This window comes from Sinocyclocheilus grahami, unplaced genomic scaffold (assembly GCF_001515645.1).
Source record: "Sinocyclocheilus grahami isolate Dianchi unplaced genomic scaffold, SAMN03320097.WGS_v1.1 scaffold523.1, whole genome shotgun sequence".
In the NCBI taxonomy this organism is placed as follows: Eukaryota; Metazoa; Chordata; class Actinopteri; order Cypriniformes; family Cyprinidae; genus Sinocyclocheilus; species Sinocyclocheilus grahami.
The window spans coordinates 229,081-248,763 of NW_015505702.1; the positions used below are offsets into that span (position 1 = coordinate 229,081).

General features: G+C 37.3%; 3 protein-coding genes across 4 annotated transcripts in view; all 3 read left to right on the forward strand.

Annotated features, from left to right (window-relative positions):
- Positions 1–7,089: 7,089 nt before the first annotated feature.
- Positions 7,090–15,020, forward strand: LOC107555012 (RNA-binding protein 44-like; the record flags this gene model as incomplete). The annotated part of the gene is made up of 16 exons (XM_016237696.1): positions 7,090–7,201; positions 7,303–7,377; positions 7,473–7,524; positions 8,401–8,531; positions 8,615–9,567; positions 9,669–9,730; positions 11,557–11,694; positions 11,809–11,974; positions 12,087–12,127; positions 12,783–12,861; positions 12,977–13,058; positions 13,132–13,253; positions 13,374–13,454; positions 13,539–13,612; positions 14,126–14,360; positions 14,637–15,020. Coding segments are annotated over 16 exons (2,682 nt in total), but the record flags the coding sequence as incomplete, so codon positions are not given.
- LOC107555013 (RNA-binding protein 44-like) lies at positions 14,970–17,077 on the forward strand. The gene is made up of 3 exons (XM_016237697.1): positions 14,970–14,986; positions 16,186–16,420; positions 16,700–17,077. The coding sequence occupies exons 1-3, from the start codon at positions 14,970–14,972 to the stop codon at positions 16,976–16,978; spliced, it is 531 nt and encodes a 176-aa protein (XP_016093183.1). The 3' UTR covers positions 16,979–17,077.
- A 680-nt stretch (positions 17,078–17,757) lies between these two features.
- itgb5 (integrin, beta 5) overlaps positions 17,758–19,683 on the forward strand; it is a 29,572-nt gene continuing 27,646 nt past the window's right edge. The window contains exons 1-5 of one of the 2 annotated variants that reach the window (XM_016237724.1): positions 18,225–18,272; positions 18,608–18,640; positions 18,737–18,822; positions 19,112–19,319; positions 19,401–19,650. In XM_016237724.1, the coding sequence (XP_016093210.1) occupies positions 18,751–18,822; positions 19,112–19,319; positions 19,401–19,650 (530 nt within the window). In that variant the 5' untranslated portion in view covers positions 18,225–18,272; positions 18,608–18,640; positions 18,737–18,750. Of the gene's footprint in view, positions 18,273–18,607; positions 18,641–18,736; positions 18,823–19,111; positions 19,320–19,400; positions 19,651–19,683 lie in introns of both variants that reach the window. The other variant, XM_016237723.1, reaches the window with a different exon arrangement.

Consider the following 19,683-nt stretch of genomic DNA (forward strand, 5'->3'; position numbering starts at 1 on the left):
AGAGCATGTGGTACCGTAGGCGGGGGGTCAACCAACTCCAGGGTAAGGCTAATAGCAGCCACATCTATTAACTACAAACCTCATAAACCTGTCTTTTTAGGCAAGAACCAGACATGGGTGTCATGTAGGCTAATAAAATGTTTAATGGGACTGAATTTGTATTTAATGTGATTACAATTTAATTAAAACATTAGAAATTGATAATTATATAACGTTTCCTTCCCACTTTTATTTAAACGGCGAATAAATTATGTACAGAAATGACATTATCACTAACTTTGATCTTCCGCACTCTCAAAAAAACAAAAGTATCGTTATAATCACTGAAAGTGTCTACACTGCGAAATGAATCTTTTACTTACATTGTATGTAGCTTTGTTGTTTATTATGAGAGAATTCGCGGAATTCAGTCATGAACGTGCACGCATTCAACAAAGCTGATGAGTTTCAGCGATGACTCATCTGAACGCCTCTGATTGGCCATTGCATTCCTAAGCTCAACAGAATCGTGTGTGATTGGTTATAATGCGCAACACTGTAAAAACGCCTAAAATGAAATACGGTGCAACATGAGCAGATCTTAATTTAAAGCGCAGTCGACACTTTTTATTAATTTACACTTTGTTAGCAACAGACGTAATAGATTGTATTTGTTTGTGCAGGGGCATTTTTGTCCAATTTAGTGTCATTTGTGCCCCAAAACCCCGTGGCCAGGGGAAGGCTAAACCCGGATTGGGGTTGGTCATTTGTGACCAACCTCTTATCCTGTTCAGAATAAATCGTAGATTTACCAACTTTTCCTTCTTGCCTATAGTTTTCTTAATTCAAAAAAACTATAAAGGCATAGTACTTTGGATATGAACGTGTTTTGGTAGACCATGTAGTATAGCGCTGACTGAGCGATTATGGCAAGCCGTTTTATCTTAAAATAATCCCAGCGTTACTCGTTTTAATGGACCCTTTTCACATTTCCGGTTTTCTGAGCAGCGGAAGTCGTCATAGTTGGGCTAACTTGAAGAGCAGTGAATGGGAGAGCACCACAAATATATTTTTTGCATTCCCAGTTGCTCAAATAGCAAAAGAAAAACTCCACGATAGTGTTTTCATGACTTCCAATAAAAGTAAAAAAAAATTGAGAGAGACTGATAACGGCTGTCAGAAGAGAGAACAATGTCAAATTTACCGTCCCTCCCATAGACGCTGCATTAGAAACACCCTCGCATTAGCCTTAACTGTTTTGTTGTAATTTGATGCAAAGGTAATATAATACAAAGAATAGTGTTATAAATGTAGATACTTAAAAAAAAAAAAATACAAATATGAAAAACCTTTGAGGATTTACGATGCTGATGACCGTTAAACATGTCATCGCAGTCTTGTGAAAATTAGCATTTTTACTAGTAACAATTGAATTAGAGAGCTCTACTTGGAATTCTTACTAGTAAAAACTGAATTGGAGAGCTCTCTAGGTGTAATTGTTACTAATAAGAATTAAATTGTAGAACTCTCTAATTCACTACGTTTACATGGTTAATCTAATTATTTAACTTATTCTCAATAAGACAATATTACGATTAAGGTGTTTACATGAGTTGCTTTTAGAATATTCCTTTCATGTTCCTGTTTTACATGTTATAGTACATAGATTGATTAATGGCACACGTCATTGCGTCACCATGCGACGCCATCCGACGTCCCCTCCAGAATTTCACGTAAAAACATATAGTTCGTCTTCGTTATGATGCTATATACAGTTTTGGGTGTTTAATTTACTGAAAGCTTCAAGTGCAGTTAATTATTTGTCATGCTATACATGCAAAGAGACGACAGCGTTGTTGAAGCCATTCTTTTGTTTGCCGTCAAACAGTTGAGCACTGCCGTGTGTGTATCCTGTCGCAAAATGCGGCGAAAAGCCCTACATGACGGTAATAATGTGATTAAGGTGTGTACATGTATTTACTGCACTTCAATAATGCGACTAAAATAGGAATACTCCACATGTCTTAATTCGATTAGGGTTTACTTCGATTATGACTTTAGCCGGATTAAGGTCATCACAAATCTCTGTTTACAGATTCTTAATCAGAGTATTGTCTTAATCGTATTAAAATCAGAGTCTTGTTGTCCATGTAAATGTACTGATTGTAATACTATAGTAAAAATTCAATTGTAGAGCTCTGTAATTAAAAATTAATGGTGGAAGTCAATGGAAACCTATGACTAGTAAAAATTCATTTGTAGAGCTCTCTAATTGGAATTGTTAAGAATTGAATTAGAGAAATTGGAATTCTTACTAGTCATAACTGAATTAGAGGGCTCTCTAATCATTATTATTATTAGTAAGAATTGCATTAGAGAGCTCTCTGACTGAATTGTTACTAGTAAAAATGCAATTATGATGAGTAAAGCTGGGATTATTTTAAGATAAAAGGACTTGCCATAAGTGATCATTTATTTTTGGCGTGGGCATTTAAATTGAATGTGCAGTGCTTCCGGTGTCCTCCGCTTCCAGTTATGTTAGCGGTACAAAAACAGTCCCTTACGTTGCTTGATATTGCAAACTGGTTGTCATAAGTTTAGTTTATTATCGTAATAATAAACACTGATTTGAAGTGCAAATAGTTTTGACGTTCAATGCACTATTTAATGTGCTAGTTATTTCCCTAGAGCGGCTAATGAATCTAAAGTCTCGAATATTACTGTGTGGATATACCGTGATAAGATGTAGGTATGTAGCTCCTCCATATGTATTTAGTGCGCGCGCATGCGCCGCGGATGTGTGCTCAGCGGTCAACACCTCACAACTCTTAGGCTTTTACAATGCTCCACTGTAACGTTATACCAATGATGGAAGGACGTTTGTGTTGTAGTAAATAGTTGGACTTGGCGAGCATGCAGATAGTTTAGTTATGTCTTAAATGTAAACTGGTAGTACAAAAAATGTGAATATATCAGGTAACTAGTGTAATCAGACATATATCAGATCTTTTTTTTTTACTCAGCGTTGCTGAATTTCTTGTACGTCTCTCAAGGCTTTTACAATGCTCCACTGTAACGTTATACCAATGATGGAAGGACGTTTGTGTTGTACGTTAAGCAATTGTTGAACAAAGGTTTAACAAAACTCATTTGCTTTAAACGTTCAATAAGAAATTTCACAAACCATCTTTTACTCAGACAAATCAGTGTGCTTGCATCATATAATTTTGCTTAATCCAATTTTAAGCACTGAACTTTTAATCAATATAATTTGAAGTACCAATAAGCCTTGTTACTTACAGTTGTGCTCAAAATTATTAATACCCTTGATAAATATGATCAAAGAAGGCTGTGAAAATTAATCCGCATTGTTTATCCACTTGATCTTTCATTAAATATAAATTGTAACGATTGGAACTTTAAACGGGACTCGGTTCAATGGTCAGATGAAACAAACAAACAAAAAAAGCTTTTTAGCGGCAAACACTCAAGATGGATTTGATGCACACGGGGATAAAAAAGTAAGGGCTTATTTTTCTGCCGGAGATCCTGAATATATTGTTTAGGTAGATGGCATAATGGATTCTATAAAATACCAATGGATAAAAAATTTAAAAACTGACTGTCCATGCTAGAAATCTCATAATGGGCCATGGTTGGTTCTTCCAAAAGGACAATGATCCACAAACAAACATCAAAATCAAAACAAAAATGGGTCACTGAGAACAAAACCAAGCTTCTGCTCTGGCCAACCTAGTTCCCTGAGCTGAACCCTATAGAAAACGAGTGTGTTGAACTGAAGAGGAGAAGCATCAACATGCAGCTGGAGATCTGAAGGGTCTGGACTCTGGAGAGATTCTGTATGAAGGAATGGTCTCTGATCTCCTGTCAGATGTTCTCTAAACTCTTCAGGCATTATAGGTGAAGACTCAGAGCTGTTCTCTTGGCAAAAGGAGGTTGTAAAAAGTATTGGATAAAAGGGTATGATTAACTGTGACCAATGTGTATTCGAGAAAACCATTTATTTCATAATGAGAGTTCTCTCCCATTTTAAATTCTTATTGTCCAATGAAAGGTTAGATTTTAGCACATTTTTAAAATAAGATATCTAAAGGATTGATGATACAGATTAATTTTCACAGCCTTCTTTGATAATATTTACCACAACTGTATGAATAATTTTGAACACAACTGTATACTGTAGGTCACTGTTTGAGCTTGTCTTGGCCAATGAATGCCTGGAGCTCACAGATCCAAAGTTGCTTGGATGGTTCCTATGTTTAACAGCAGAGGACAGGACCATAATTAAAAGTATGGGCATATAAATTATGGCATAATGGATTCTATAAAATACCAATGGATAAAAAATTTAAAAACTGACTGTCCATGCTAGAAATCTCATAATGGGCCATGGTTGGTTCTTCCAAAAGGACAATGATCCACAAACAAACATCAAAATCAAAACAAAAATGGGTCACTGAGAACAAAACCAAGCTTCTGCTCTGGCCAACCTAGTTCCCTGAGCTGAACCCTATAGAAAACGAGTGTGTTGAACTGAAGAGGAGAAGCATCAACATGCAGCTGGAGATCTGAAGGGTCTGGACTCTGGAGAGATTCTGTATGAAGGAATGGTCTCTGATCTCCTGTCAGATGTTCTCTAAACTCTTCAGGCATTATAGGTGAAGACTCAGAGCTGTTCTCTTGGCAAAAGGAGGTTGTAAAAAGTATTGGATAAAAGGGTATGATTAACTGTGACCAATGTGTATTCGAGAAAACCATTTATTTCATAATGAGAGTTCTCTCCCATTTTAAATTCTTATTCTCCAATGAAAGGTTAGATTTTAGCACATTTTTAAAATAAGATATCTAAAGGATTGATGATACAGATTAATTTTCACAGCCTTCTTTGATAATATTTACCACAACTGTATGAATAATTTTGAACACAACTGTATACTGTAGGTCACTGTTTGAGCTTGTCTTGGCCAATGAATGCCTGGAGCTCACAGATCCAAAGTTGCTTGGATGGTTCCTATGTTTAACAGCAGAGGACAGGACCATAATTAAAAGTATGGGCATATAAATTATAAAATGACCTTCAATATTTAAAAATGTATGGGCAGTAAGCAAAATGTGGGTCTTGAGGGAAATTGTGCTTTCTCATCCACAGAAGAGAGAGAGCTTCTGCCATTTCTATGTAAACACCCTGCACTTCAAGTAGACAGACAGCATGTTTGTGTGAAATGTGAGTTTAGTTGGTAAAACATTACTAAGCACATTACGATATTCATTTTGTCAGCAAGCGTTCTGTATACCGTGTAAATATTTTTTATAATTGAGCAAAAACCAGAGGAAATTGCATTTCCGCTCCATCAACCATGTCATCAAAGAAGTAAGTTTTTCATTTATATATATATATTTTTTTTTTTTAATAAGTTTTTCAAGTTTTAAATGTGCTATTTGGTCTTTAGCCTTTATGATTTTAGTTACCATTCTGTTTTATCAACATGCTTTATTAATGATACATTTTAGAAATGGTGCTAAGGATGCACTGATATTAAAGTCGGCATGAAATGAAAATTCATACATTATTTCTGTTGGCCTGGTAAAATTTAAATGTCATAACTGGTGTAACGTCTCTCTGTTGACTTCTCAAATCATTTAGTCTCATTAAACTCGCTGCTCACAATTGAGTAAGCAAGCTCACATTCAGATCTCCCTCCATTCAATCAATAACCAATTGATGGAACCAAGTTCCATCTTACATTTTGTCTTTTTTGATAATCCATTTCACTCAGATGGAAGAAAAGATCTGTCGCTATTTCTTCTTTATTGCAACTTTGAAATTTTGCCTAATATTGATAAGACAATAATTATTTTCATGTTATGGCTGAAAGCCAATAATGGCCAGTATTAAAGTTCTGTATTTTGTCAAAATAAATTAACAGTTGGTCCTTAAAAACTCATTTTAAATGTTACAAGTGAATTTAGGCATCACAACATTACAATGTACAGTATAATCATCTTTTGCGATTTGCTCAAGATCACATTTATCAGTGTTATTTAATTAATGTTTTTAAAGATAAACTTAAAGTGAGTGATAAATGATGACAAAGGGAATATAAATGCAAAAATAGTGGAAATGAGCAACACCATTTTTGACTAATATAGAAGAGTTCTATTCATTGGCTGTTGATTGGACTTTGAGATGTGGCCGTTGCTCTCAAAAGTGGAGGCAGAAATATATATGTGTGTGTGTTTTAAAGGTCAAGGTACCCATCGTTTTATGGTGCATCCCATTGTCAAAATTGTGGGACTAGTTGTCCATTTGGTTCCAAGAAGTGCAGATGTTGTGGCTTTCACATTGAGATTTCAGAAGACAAAGTCTATGTGTCGGGGCTGTGAAAATTAATCCGCATTGTTTATCCACTTGATCTTTCATTAAATATAAATTGTAACGATTGGAACTTTAAACGGGACTCGGTTCAATGGTCAGATGAAACAAACAAACAAAAAAAGCTTTTTAGCGGCAAACACTCAAGATGGATTTGATGCACACGGGGATAAAAAAGTAAGGGCTTATTTTTCTGCCGGAGATCCTGAATATATTGTTTAGGTAGATGGCATAATGGATTCTATAAAATACCAATGGATAAAAAATTTAAAAACTGACTGTCCATGCTAGAAATCTCATAATGGGCCATGGTTGGTTCTTCCAAAAGGACAATGATCCACAAACAAACATCAAAATCAAAACAAAAATGGGTCACTGAGAACAAAACCAAGCTTCTGCTCTGGCCAACCTAGTTCCCTGAGCTGAACCCTATAGAAAACGAGTGTGTTGAACTGAAGAGGAGAAGCATCAACATGCAGCTGGAGATCTGAAGGGTCTGGACTCTGGAGAGATTCTGTATGAAGGAATGGTCTCTGATCTCCTGTCAGATGTTCTCTAAACTCTTCAGGCATTATAGGTGAAGACTCAGAGCTGTTCTCTTGGCAAAAGGAGGTTGTAAAAAGTATTGGATAAAAGGGTATGATTAACTGTGACCAATGTGTATTCGAGAAAACCATTTATTTCATAATGAGAGTTCTCTCCCATTTTAAATTCTTATTGTCCAACTGTTCGAGCTTGTCTTGGCCAATGAATATCTGGAGCTCACAGATCCAAAGTTGCTCGGATGGTTCCTATGTTTAACAGCAGAGGACAGGACCATAATTAAAAGTATGGGCATATAAATTATAAAATGACCTTCAATATTTAAAAATGTATGGGCAGTAAGCAAAATGTGGGTCTTGAGGGAAATTGTGCTTTCTCATCCACAGAAGAGAGAGAGCTTCTGCCATTTCTATGTAAACACCCTGCACTTCAAGTAGACAGACAGCATGTTTGTGTGAAATGTGAGTTTAGTTGGTAAAACATTACTAAGCACATTACGATATTCATTTTGTCAGCAAGCGTTCTGTATACCGTGTAAATATTTTTTATAATTGAGCAAAAACCAGAGGAAATTGCATTTCCGCTCCATCAACCATGTCATCAAAGAAGTAAGTTTTTCATTTATATATATATATATATATTTTTTTTAATAAGTTTTTCAAGTTTTAAATGTGCTATTTGGTCTTTAGCCTTTATGATTTTAGTTACCATTCTGTTTTATCAACATGCTTTATTAATGATACATTTTAGAAATGGTGCTAAGGATGCACTGATATTAAAGTCGGCATGAAATGAAAATTCATACATTATTTCTGTTGGCCTGGTAAAATTTAAATGTCATAACTGGTGTAACGTCTCTCTGTTGACTTCTCAAATCATTTAGTCTCATTAAACTCGCTGCTCACAATTGAGTAAGCAAGCTCACATTCAGATCTCCCTCCATTCAATCAATAACCAATTGATGGAACCAAGTTCCATCTTACATTTTGTCTTTTTTGATAATCCATTTCACTCAGATGGAAGAAAAGATCTGTCGCTATTTCTTCTTTATTGCAACTTTGAAATTTTGCCTAATATTGATAAGACAATAATTATTTTCATGTTATGGCTGAAAGCCAATAATGGCCAGTATTAAAGTTCTGTATTTTGTCAAAATAAATTAACAGTTGGTCCTTAAAAACTCATTTTAAATGTTACAAGTGAATTTAGGCATCACAACATTACAATGTACAGTATAATCATCTTTTGCGATTTGCTCAAGATCACATTTATCAGTGTTATTTAATTAATGTTTTTAAAGATAAACTTAAAGTGAGTGATAAATGATGACAAAGGGAATATAAATGCAAAAATAGTGGAAATGAGCAACACCATTTTTGACTAATATAGAAGAGTTCTATTCATTGGCTGTTGATTGGACTTTGAGATGTGGCCGTTGCTCTCAAAAGTGGAGGCAGAAATATATATGTGTGTGTGTTTTAAAGGTCAAGGTACCCATCGTTTTATGGTGCATCCCATTGTCAAAATTGTGGGACTAGTTGTCCATTTGGTTCCAAGAAGTGCAGATGTTGTGGCTTTCACATTGAGATTTCAGAAGACAAAGTCTATGTGTCGGGTGAGATGACAAGTTTGAGTCCTGCCATAGACTTTTGCAACATCACTAGCAGCTAGAGTACTGATTATTGCTTTCTTGTTTAGAGAAGGAGAAACAACTTGAGATGCTACCAAACAGTGTGAAAGAAGAGCTAAATGTCTTAACTGCCAAAAATGACATCAGTTTAGGTTGCATGCAGAGCACCCTTAATACTCAGAAAACTAGATGCACACAGAGCTATGATTATGGAGGCCCTGCTGCGCATCATTCTTCATACAGTGAAGGAATGTGTCCCCATGCCCAGTGCTTGTCTCAGCTGTGGGAGGAAGTAGAGAACAGGAAGGACACCAAACACTTTAAGGACACAGCAGCCCAGGCAAGCTTCTCCCTCGATATGGAGCTGGATATACAGAGTCAAGTTCATAGGAATGACTGTACCCAAAATTACCAAGACCAATCTTATGTACAAATGGAAGAAGCAGATTTTCCAAAACTGGATCAGGAAGCGATGCCAGAATACTACAGTTTCAGTAACACCAGCTTAGACCATACCACGTGGAGCGATGGCACCCAGAGTACGGAGGCAGGCTACAATGATTCAGTCATGGCCACCAAAGGCAGTTCAGAAATATCAGATGAACCATCAAATGCCACCATGGCCACTGCTGCAAACTCTACTGATTGTTTCTCTTGGCTTAGCAATTCTTTCGAGCTGGATAATGAGTCAGGAGACTGTCAAGAAGACCTGAGAAAGAAGCATGACTCAATATATGAGCAACAGATTGTGGAGATCAATGTGGGAACTCCACTGAAATCCAAATGTGGTGCTTCAGATTTTGTGGACCAAATAATAGATGCCTGTGGTGATTTCAGAACTTGTTTCACATCTACATGTGCGACAGAGGTTGATCAGATTTTCCAAATGAAAAATGCTACCACTGACATGGACTTGCTAGCTGTCAGCCATGAAAAAGATACACAGACTGTGCAAATAACCACATCTGAAAAGAACACCATTACTGAAGTCTGCATGTCTGATTTAGATGTCCTCGCTGAGGTATCATATTTATTTCCTAACTGGGATTGTTGGAGTAGTATTTTATTTTTTATTTTTTTCAAATGAGCTGTGTGTAGCTTACTGGGATACTTTACTCCTAGGAATTCATAAAGCTAAAAGAGACAACAAGTGAGCTGAAACAACTGAAGAGCAGAAAGGCAAGGTAATGTGCTTAAAGTGTGTACCAAAAATGAAAATTGTCATTTACTCACTCTCATGTCGTTCCAAACCCATAAGATTTTCGTTCATCTTCTAAACACAAACCAAGATTGAAAGTGCATTCCACCAAAACTTTGACACTTCAAAAATCAAAATAAATTGAGCAGTTTAAACCAATTCTGACAAGATGCAATCACTTTAAATGATGAACAGATTTAATTTAGGTTTTTTATTGCTCTGATCGCTCACATACTGCACTTGGATCACTCATTAAAAGGATAGTTCACCCAAAAATGAAAATTTTATATTTATCTGCTTACCCCCAGGGCATCCAAGATGTGTAGGTGACTTTGTTTCTTCAGTAGAACACAAACTGAGATTTTTAACTCCAGCCGTTGCAGTCTATCAGTCGTATAATGCATGGCAATGGTAACTAAATCTATGAGAGTAAAAAAACCATGCACAGACAAATCCAAATTAAACCCTGCGGCTCGTGACGACACATTGATGTCCTAAGACACGAAACGATCGGTTTGTGCGAAAAACCGAACAGTATTTATATAATATTTTACCTCTAATACACCACTATGTCCAACTGCTTTGCGTAGTTTACGTTAATAGGTGTGTTGATATCCAGCCGAAGAGCAATCAATCATAACTTCAGGCGAGTAGGCTCATAAGTTGGGAATACGTGGAAAGTCACCACTCCTGAATGAGTTCGCCCGAGAAAAAGTAATCTTTTAGTTTTAAGTCGGTTTGAACAATCCGGATAAGCGCAAGTAAGTACCATTTTGGTTAGCCGTTGTACCTACAATGTTTGTGCACTGTGTAAACAATGAGTGACGTATACGCGTGAGAGATCACTTCCGGCACTTGTGTAAACTACGCCAGAGCGCGTACACACCTCACGCATCCGGATGCCGTGTGCACGCTCAAAGCAGTTGGACATAGTGGTGTATTAGAGGTAAAATTTTAACACTTCAAAAATCAAAATAAATTGAGCAGTTTAAACCAATTCTGACAATATGCAATCACTTTAAATGATGAACAGATTTAATTTAGATTTTTTATTGCTCTGATCGCGCACATACTGCACTTGGATCACTCATTAAAGGGATAGTTCACCCAAAAATTTTATATTTATCTGCTTACCCCCAGGGCATCCAAGATGTGTAGGTGACTTTGTTTCTTCAGTAGAACACATTTCATTTTTGGGTGAACTATCCCTTTAAATATAACAGTTGAGCTTCCGTTTCATGCTTGACACATAAGAACAAACCTCATTGGTTGTCGCACATCAAGCAAGCACTTCTGATTTTCCATTTACCGTTTTTTTATGTGCTTTATGTATGTGTGTTTGGTGTTTAATTATTTTGATTTTACTTTATTTTTGTATTCAAAAGTAGCAATTCATATTTCTCAGTGTCATTTTTCAAGTGTAAAATGCCCAAATTAATGTGGATAATGTTACTTGTTTTTTACATTAATTAGAAGTTATAGAGATTGCTGTATAGGATTTCCATTTGTACATAAGGTACTGGAAATGAATAAATTAGGACAATTATAATTTTAACTGTAAAAATATCTTCAGTAAAATATTAAACATCCTTAGGATTTCACTTTCTGAGACATCGAGTGCCCCTTGAGTAAGACTAATTTGTATTACAGTTATTAGCTTTGTGAAACCATACTTCAGTCTTCATCAGTTCTCTGCATCAAATAATTTGTTGTGGTTTCACTGTAGCAATGTGTTTTAAAATATCTAGAAGGATCATGTCAAGTTTCATGTTATGTTCTTCTCAGCCCTAGTCCTGGTGGTGAGCACTGCAGGAGAGATTGTGAGTGTGACTGTGTCCAACAGCTGAGAAGAGCAGAAATGCGTCTTCTCGCTCTTCAGTTTGTCATGTGTCAGCAGCACTGCTGGAGACACTACTTCACCTCCCCACTGGGTGAAAATGCTCTTTGGGGGTAAGAGATGGCTCACAGAAAAACGTGTATTATGAATTATTATGTATTAAATTATTTTCTATTAAGATATTCTATCCTAACCTTTGAGGTCAGCTATTTTCTTATGTCCCTTAGGACTGAGGGCCTGCCAGAAAGCATAGCAGAAACACTGAAAACACTACAGAAAGATTACCATGAGATGAGGAAACAGATTCTAGCAGGCACTCCTCTGGATAACCTCAAGCCCCTGTCAGTAGACTCTGAAAAGATAACTACAAGGGCAAACTACAGCCCAGCACTGGTATGACAACATTTAGAATTGTTCAAAATTTAGAAATGTATCATATCTGATATATATATATATATATATATATATATATATATATATTGTAGGTAATGAAGTGTTATTTCAGGTGTTTGAGGCCCATTTTGACTCGTTTGACCTTCCAGGAAGGTAGGTGGCCACAATATTTCAAATAAATATCCTTGAAAGTAACCTTTCCACAGAAGTCGTAAATCTTGCTTTCCCTGATATGAGTTATTGTTTGAGATGTCAAAGAAAGCATAATTCCACTGGGACGCTTGAACATTGTGCTGCCACATTGCACTTTACAGCCAGGACGCTAGAGGGTGAAAGTATGTAGACAGTGTTAGTGGTTCAGTCAATACTTTTCTTTATTTACAAATCAAAACCTCCTGGAAATATCTAATAATAATAGTAATGTTAACATTTATAACAAAAAAATTCATTAATTTCAATAAGTGCTGTTCTTTTGAACTTTCTCTTCAAAAAATGCTGAAACAATTGTTTGCACACAAATATTTAGTAGAACAACTTTTTTCAACATTGATAAGAAATGCTTGTTGAGCACCAAATCAGCATATTAGAAAGATTTCTGAAAGATTGTGTGACAATGAAACCTGAAGTAATGATGCTGAAAATTCAGCTTTGACATCACAGGAATAAATTACATTTTAAAATATATTCAAATAGAAAACAAAATTACTGTTTTATATATATATATATATATAGAATAATGATGTGTATGGCTTTGTACATGTTCAGAAGTTCAAAGTATTCATATCGTTATGTATAGTACTATTGCAAGTGGCCACAGAGTGCATGAAGAAAGTGAAGAGATAAGAGCACCAAGCACTGAAGTTTGTCAGGACACTGAAGATGCTCTGGTAGTTCATTCACATGCGGTTTATTTATTTGATTAGATTGTGATGAATCTATAATTGTACCTAAAATATGAATTTGTTACATTTAGAATAGTCAGTATTTTTCCTCTCTGAATAGGATGAAGCAAAAGGTGACAAGCGAGATAAAGCTCTGGTCTTTTTACACAAGCAGCCGGGAGCTTCCGCTGAGAAGAACCCTGGTATGAATCTCAAATCAAAGAAAGAAAGAAATGAGAATCATTTTTCAACTGTTTTAAATGCATACTATGGTAGGTGTCATCAAGGATCCAAATAGCAGCGAGGCTTGGTTTGATGCAGAAGAGGAACTTGGGTCTCCAAATCAGGATGGAAAGATGGAGAAACTGAATGAAAGGAGGGAAAGTATGGACTGCAAAATATGAAAGTGCCATTATATAACTGCTGTTTGAAAATGGTTGTAAGACTGAAATACTGTTCTGGAACAAAGCGCCTCATTGCTGTTGGCTGATTGAATTAATGACTCTAATCTTTGCTACTCTTTCACAGGGACTGATGAAGATGAATCAAACCAAAGTACCCTCTTGTGCATTACAGGCTTGCCGTGCAATATGACTGAGGTAGGGTGCATGCAAACTTTTCAGTGAAGTTACTTATGGCCTCTAGGGGGCAGCAGCCACCACTAAATGTTCTATTTTCTCTAGCGTGAATTGCTGCTTTGGTTTGAGAAGTACAATGCCACAAATGTCTGCATCTCCCCTTTCAGCAACAGTATAAGGTAAGCATACTCTTAACGTGCTAAATTTATCCCATGTATGCCCAAATGCTAAGATTAACTACTGGTTAATCAACACCATCACTTTAGGTTTTTGGAGTTTGTTTTCAAGTGAAATGGTATTGCATTTTACTTTCCCTAGACACACTAATTATCAGAATCTCAGTAAATGGCAAACCTTTAAAGTTTGTGTAAATAAACATGAACTAAAACAGTTTCATAAGGTTTCTAGCGGGACACCTGTGTACATTTCTTGCTGAACTAGAAGGATTACTCGTTTCGCCTAATCTCATTGTACCTGTATAACAACAGTCAAGAGTTTACAGCTCCACACCCAAACTGTGATGGTTACAGTTGTTAAACTGGCTCTAGTAGCATGTTTTAAATCACAGTGTTTGCTTTTTTTATATTAATCTTGATAGACCTTGTAGTAATGCTGAATGCAGTAGTTCCAGGCTTTAAAGCATAATTAGAGATTATCATTAATGAACTTCAATCTTGTCTGTGCTTTTGTAGGGCAGCTACTGTCTATCTCAAGAGCCCCAGCGATGCCAAGGCAGCAGTTAAAGATCTAAATGGGTGCTCCATTCAAGGCCACACTGTCCAGGTGGTGCACCTCTGTGGGCCTGGCTCAGCTGATCCTAACCTGATCAGTGATCAGTCCCTCAGCACCTCAGAAACCCATAAAGCTGAAACTGCAGGGACTGGTGGACTGGGAACTAAGGGTGTAACCTACAGTTCATCACATGGAGTAAGTATGTGGCAGGCTTTTTAGAAAGCTTATGCCCAAAATTAGTTTGTATTCTGTCATTGGTACTTGTACTGAAATGCAATTAATAATGACTAATATATATATTATACTATTGGCTAATATAATTATAGTAACTAATTAACTAATATATTACTATTATTATTATATTTTAAATTGTATATATTTTTTATAAATTAGTTTAAATTATTGCTAATATCAGACCATTTTTTATTTTCTGTTCCAAACTCTTAAGATGTCATTATGTTTTTGACTTAGGGGCCACGCTGTAGTGTGGACAGGTTAACCAATGTCTGCGACTCGCCCACAGCCTCTGGCACCTGTGTGCCGCAGCACTACGCCACCATGGGAAGCTTTGACACAATCATGGCCCGGCTGTCGGCGTGCCACCCAAATGTAGGCCGCCAGAGGATCGTAGATGCCCTGCTGGAACTGTGGGCCAAGCATCAGGGATTCCTCAGTGGGATTCCTTTGAGATCTATAGTGGATATGACCTCTGAGCTTCTCACACAGGCCTCTACCCCGTCATGTGTTTGAATTTGTACTGTTTTAAGCAGCGGTAAAGGCCTTGTAAATAGTTCCCTGACCAGTATGACTGGATTTCAGTTGTCAGTTCAGTTTTTGCAACTAACTTTTATGTTATATACAACCATTTCGTTGTAATTCTTTAATCAGAGCATTTCCTTCTCCAGGAGTAATTTTTTTAATTCATTTCAGGTTTTCATCTCTGCTGTTATCAGTTATGCTGTGCATATAGAAGTTTCCTTGTGTTTCCTGAATAAAACCGTTTTTTAAAAAGTGGGTACCTAATAGGTTCTCTGCAGTTCTTTCTGTGGAACAGGTGGGGATGTAATTAGTGATGGTCACATGACTGCTGACTGCGCTGGATGAAATTTCCAAGCCAGATCTTAAAGGATTTAGATGTTTAATGCACTACTGACATATTCAAACGAGTTTAAGAAGAAACAGCGTGCAACAAAATATTTTTTCTTGTGTAATTTGACAGTTTAATGTGAGATACTGATTTACATTTTAGAGCAAAATGTGATTGCTCAGTCCATAACAAAACACCTGCGTAGGTTACTATGGTCAACTAATTAAAGGGTTAAAGGTCCTTTTAAACTGCTTCGTCCTAATCTGGGTTATTTTTTCCTTCATATTCTGACTAGCCCCGCCCTTCGCCTGATTGCTATTTTCTTTGATTGGTAAAGATATTTGAATGACCTGTTTACTGTCCAATCAGTGCATGTTTGGATGTCGCCCTACTAGCCAATCACAGCGTAGGGGGCGTGACTTGTTTTTTTTTTGGGGGGGGGGGGCCCCTCGCCCCTTTCCCCAAATGCTAAGATTAACTACTGGTTAATCAACACCATCACTTTAGGTTTTTGGAGTTTGTTTTCAAGTGAAATGGTATTGCATTTTACTTTCCCTAGACACACTAATTATCAGAATCTCAGTAAATGGCAAACCTTTAAAGTTTGTGTAAATAAACATGAACTAAAACAGTTTCATAAGGTTTCTAGCGGGACACCTGTGTACATTTCTTGCTGAACTAGAAGGATTACTCGTTTCGCCTAATCTCATTGTACCTGTATAACAACAGTCAAGAGTTTACAGCTCCACACCCAAACTGTGATGGTTACAGTTGTTAAACTGGCAGTAGTAGCATGTTTTAAATCACAGTGTTTGCTTTTTTTATATTAATCTTGATATACCTTGTAGTAATGCTGAATGCAGTAGTTCCAGGCTTTAAAGCATAATTAGAGATTATCATTAATGAACTTCAATCTTGTCTGTGCTTTTGTAGGGCAGCTACTGTCTATCTCAAGAGCCCCAGCGATGCCAAGGCAGCAGTTAAAGATCTAAATGGGTGCTCCATTCAAGGCCACACTGTCCAGGTGGTGCACCTCTGTGGGCCTGGCTCAGCTGATCCTAACCTGATCAGTGATCAGTCCCTCAGCACCTCAGAAACCCATAAAGCTGAAACTGCAGGGACTGGTGGACTGGGAACTAAGGGTGTAACCTACAGTTCATCACATGGAGTAAGTATGAAGTGGCAGGCTTTTTAGAAAGCTTATGCCCAAAATTTGTTTGTATTCTGTCATTGGTACTTGTACTGAAATGCAATTAATAATGACTAATATATATATTATACTATTGGCTAATATAATTATAGTAACTAATTAACTAATATATTACTATTATTATTATATTTTAAATTGTATATATTTTTTATAAATTAGTTTAAATTATTGCTAATATCAGACCATTTTTTATTTTCTGTTCCAAACTCTTAAGATGTCATTATGTTTTTGACTTAGGGGCCACGCTGTAGTGTGGACAGGTTAACCAATGTCTGCGACTCGCCCACAGCCTCTGGCACCTGTGTGCCGCAGCACTACGCCACCATGGGAAGCTTTGACACAATCATGGCCCGGCTGTCGGCGTGCCACCCAAATGTAGGCCGCCAGAGGATCGTAGATGCCCTGCTGGAACTGTGGGCCAAGCATCAGGGATTCCTCAGTGGGATTCCTTTGAGATCTATAGTGGATATGACCTCTGAGCTTCTCACACAGGCCTCTACCCCGTCATGTGTTTGAATTTGTACTGTTTTAAGCAGCGGTAAAGGCCTTGTAAATAGTTCCCTGACCAGTATGACTGGATTTCAGTTGTCAGTTCAGTTTTTGCAACTAACTTTTATGTTATATACAACCATTTCGTTGTAATTCTTTAATCAGAGCATTTCCTTCTCCAGGAGTAATTTTTTTAATTCATTTCAGGTTTTCATCTCTGCTGTTATCAGTTAGGATAAGTTTCCTTGTGTTTCCTGAATAAAACCGTTTTTTAAAAAGTGGGTACCTAATAGGTTCTCTGCAGTTCTTTCTGTGGAACAGGTGGGGATGTAATTAGTGATGGTCACATGACTGCTGACTGCGCTGGATGAAATTTCCAAGCCAGATCTTAAAGGATTTAGATGTTTAATGCACTACTGACATATTCAAACGAGTTTAAGAAGAAACAGCGTGCAACAAAATATTTTTTCTTGTGTAATTTGACAGTTTAATGTGAGATACTGATTTACATTTTAGAGCAAAATGTGATTGCTCAGTCCATAACAAAACACCTGCGTAGGTTACTATGGTCAACTAATTAAAGGGTTAAAGGTCCTTTTAAACTGCTTCGTCCTAATCTGGGTTATTTTTTCCTTCATATTCTGACTAGCCCCGCCCTTCGCCTGATTGCTATTTTCTTTGATTGGTAAAGATATTTGAATGACCTGTTTACTGTCCAATCAGTGCATGTTTGGATGTCGCCCTACTAGCCAATCACAGCGTAGGGGGCGTGACTTGTTGGGGGGGGGGGGGGGGGATCTCAGTCCCTTCTCCCATGGGCGGAGTCTAAAGTAATGTGAGGGACGCGGTAGGCACTCAACTATTGAACTTCCACGCTGAAAACAACCGGATGATGAATAAAACAGTCTGTTTACAAAGTTGAAAATGTGCTTGCACTGAAGATTTGAAACTCAGTATGGATACAGTGCATATTTAAGTAACTACTGCGGTGGACTGCAGACATAGTGCAACAGTAACACTCACTTCGAATGTGGATTATTGTTCAGAGTAGCAGTATCGCCTCGGATTTAACCAGTGCTGATAACTTCAGTCAAGTGTGCGCCGCTGTGATGTGGAGAGGATGGAAACAAAGATCTCAGCCGCTCACAATATAAAAAACGGACATTTATAATAGAAACGTTTTATACAATTGGACAAAAAAAAACTCAGTTGACGTTGAACGGGCTTTTCATTTAGTAAGGAATCATGCGGAATCCTTGCCCATTTACACGTCCTCTTCTAGTTTGCATAGTCTTGGAAATATTTATTCACAGCGTCGGAGGTAAGTATAAGTACAGTGTTTAGTGAAATCACATCTGTCTGATTTCGTTTAGATAAGTAACAATGCAACTAGATTTAATACACCGTAAATTAGCAGATGCGAATACATGAAATACATTTTGTGAAAATGAATACATTCATAAATTGTATATTTGAAAATTCATTTATTTCCCCCCTAATGTCTGTATTACTATTAATTAATAGCATAAATGTATTTAGTCTGTCATTTATGTTTTTATTTGACCACCATGATAATAAGGGGAGGACAGTTTGCCCTAGTTATTTTTCTAAGCAACTTGTGACTTTGTATCGTTTCTCATGTTTCTGTCTTCTTAGTATGAATCACTTGTGTCGTAGTGTTCCTCAGTTGTAAGTGTCTTTAAATAAAAGAGTGTTAAATGCATTTATTCATAATGCCTATTTGACCTGCAATGGATGGTTTATTTTTATTTGATTTATTTTAAGGTCTCAACGTTTGCATGAGCGGCAGCGCCACATCTTGTGAAGAATGTCTCCTCATTCACCCGAACTGCGCCTGGTGCGCGCAAGAGGTACGCGTGCACAATCCTGCGAGAAACTGATTGACAAGTTAATGTTTGAGTTGTGACTGTGTCACAAAACCTACTGAGCTGCCTGCCTAGACGGTATTTGTAGCCATCATAGACTGGCCCCTGATTTATTTATACATTTTTATACACTTGAATAATTCAGTGCTTCTGACTGTTGACAGGTTGCTAAGAGTGCTATTAGTGCTGTATCTCACCGCATTTGTGGGTTTGCTCATTTATTTAATGGTTTCCTCACGTTACTTACCACAGCGATCTTTTTTTCCTGATTCAGGACTTTGGACAGGTTAGAACTCTCAACTCACGATGTGACTTTAGCCAGAACTTACAGAAAAGAGGGTGCGATGCACCTTTTATAGAAAGTCCCAGGAGTGGCAGCTCTCTGTTGCGGAGCAAACCTCTGAGCTCCAAAGGTTCTGGAGTGGCCCAGTATGATGTCATCCAGATATACCCACAGAAGATCTCTCTCAGCTTAAGGCCTGGTATGCATCTGCTGATAGATTTAGAAGAAAGAAGAAAAAAAACTTTGTGCATGTCAGTGTAATTACTCTTACATCCTTCAGGTGACCAGACCTCTTTTGAGGTACAAGTGCGTCCTGTGGAAGACTCCCCTGTTGATTTGTACTACCTGATGGACCTCTCGCTCTCCATGAAGGACGATCTGGACACAATCCGCAACCTGGGCACCAAACTGGCTGAGGAAATGAGGAAGCTTACAAGTAACTTCCGCCTTGGCTTTGGCTCCTTTGTGGACAAGAACATCTCACCCTTCTCCTACACAGCCCCCAAGTACCAGGACAACCCGTGCAATGGGTAAGAAAGAGACTTCTCACAGATCTGTGATGA

Coding starts and splice junctions, on each gene's coding strand:
- LOC107555013 (XM_016237697.1), top strand. Junction 16,421..16,699: donor CCTACAGTTCATCACATGGA/GTAAGTATGAAG, acceptor TTTTTGACTTAG/GGGCCACGCTGTAGTGTGGA.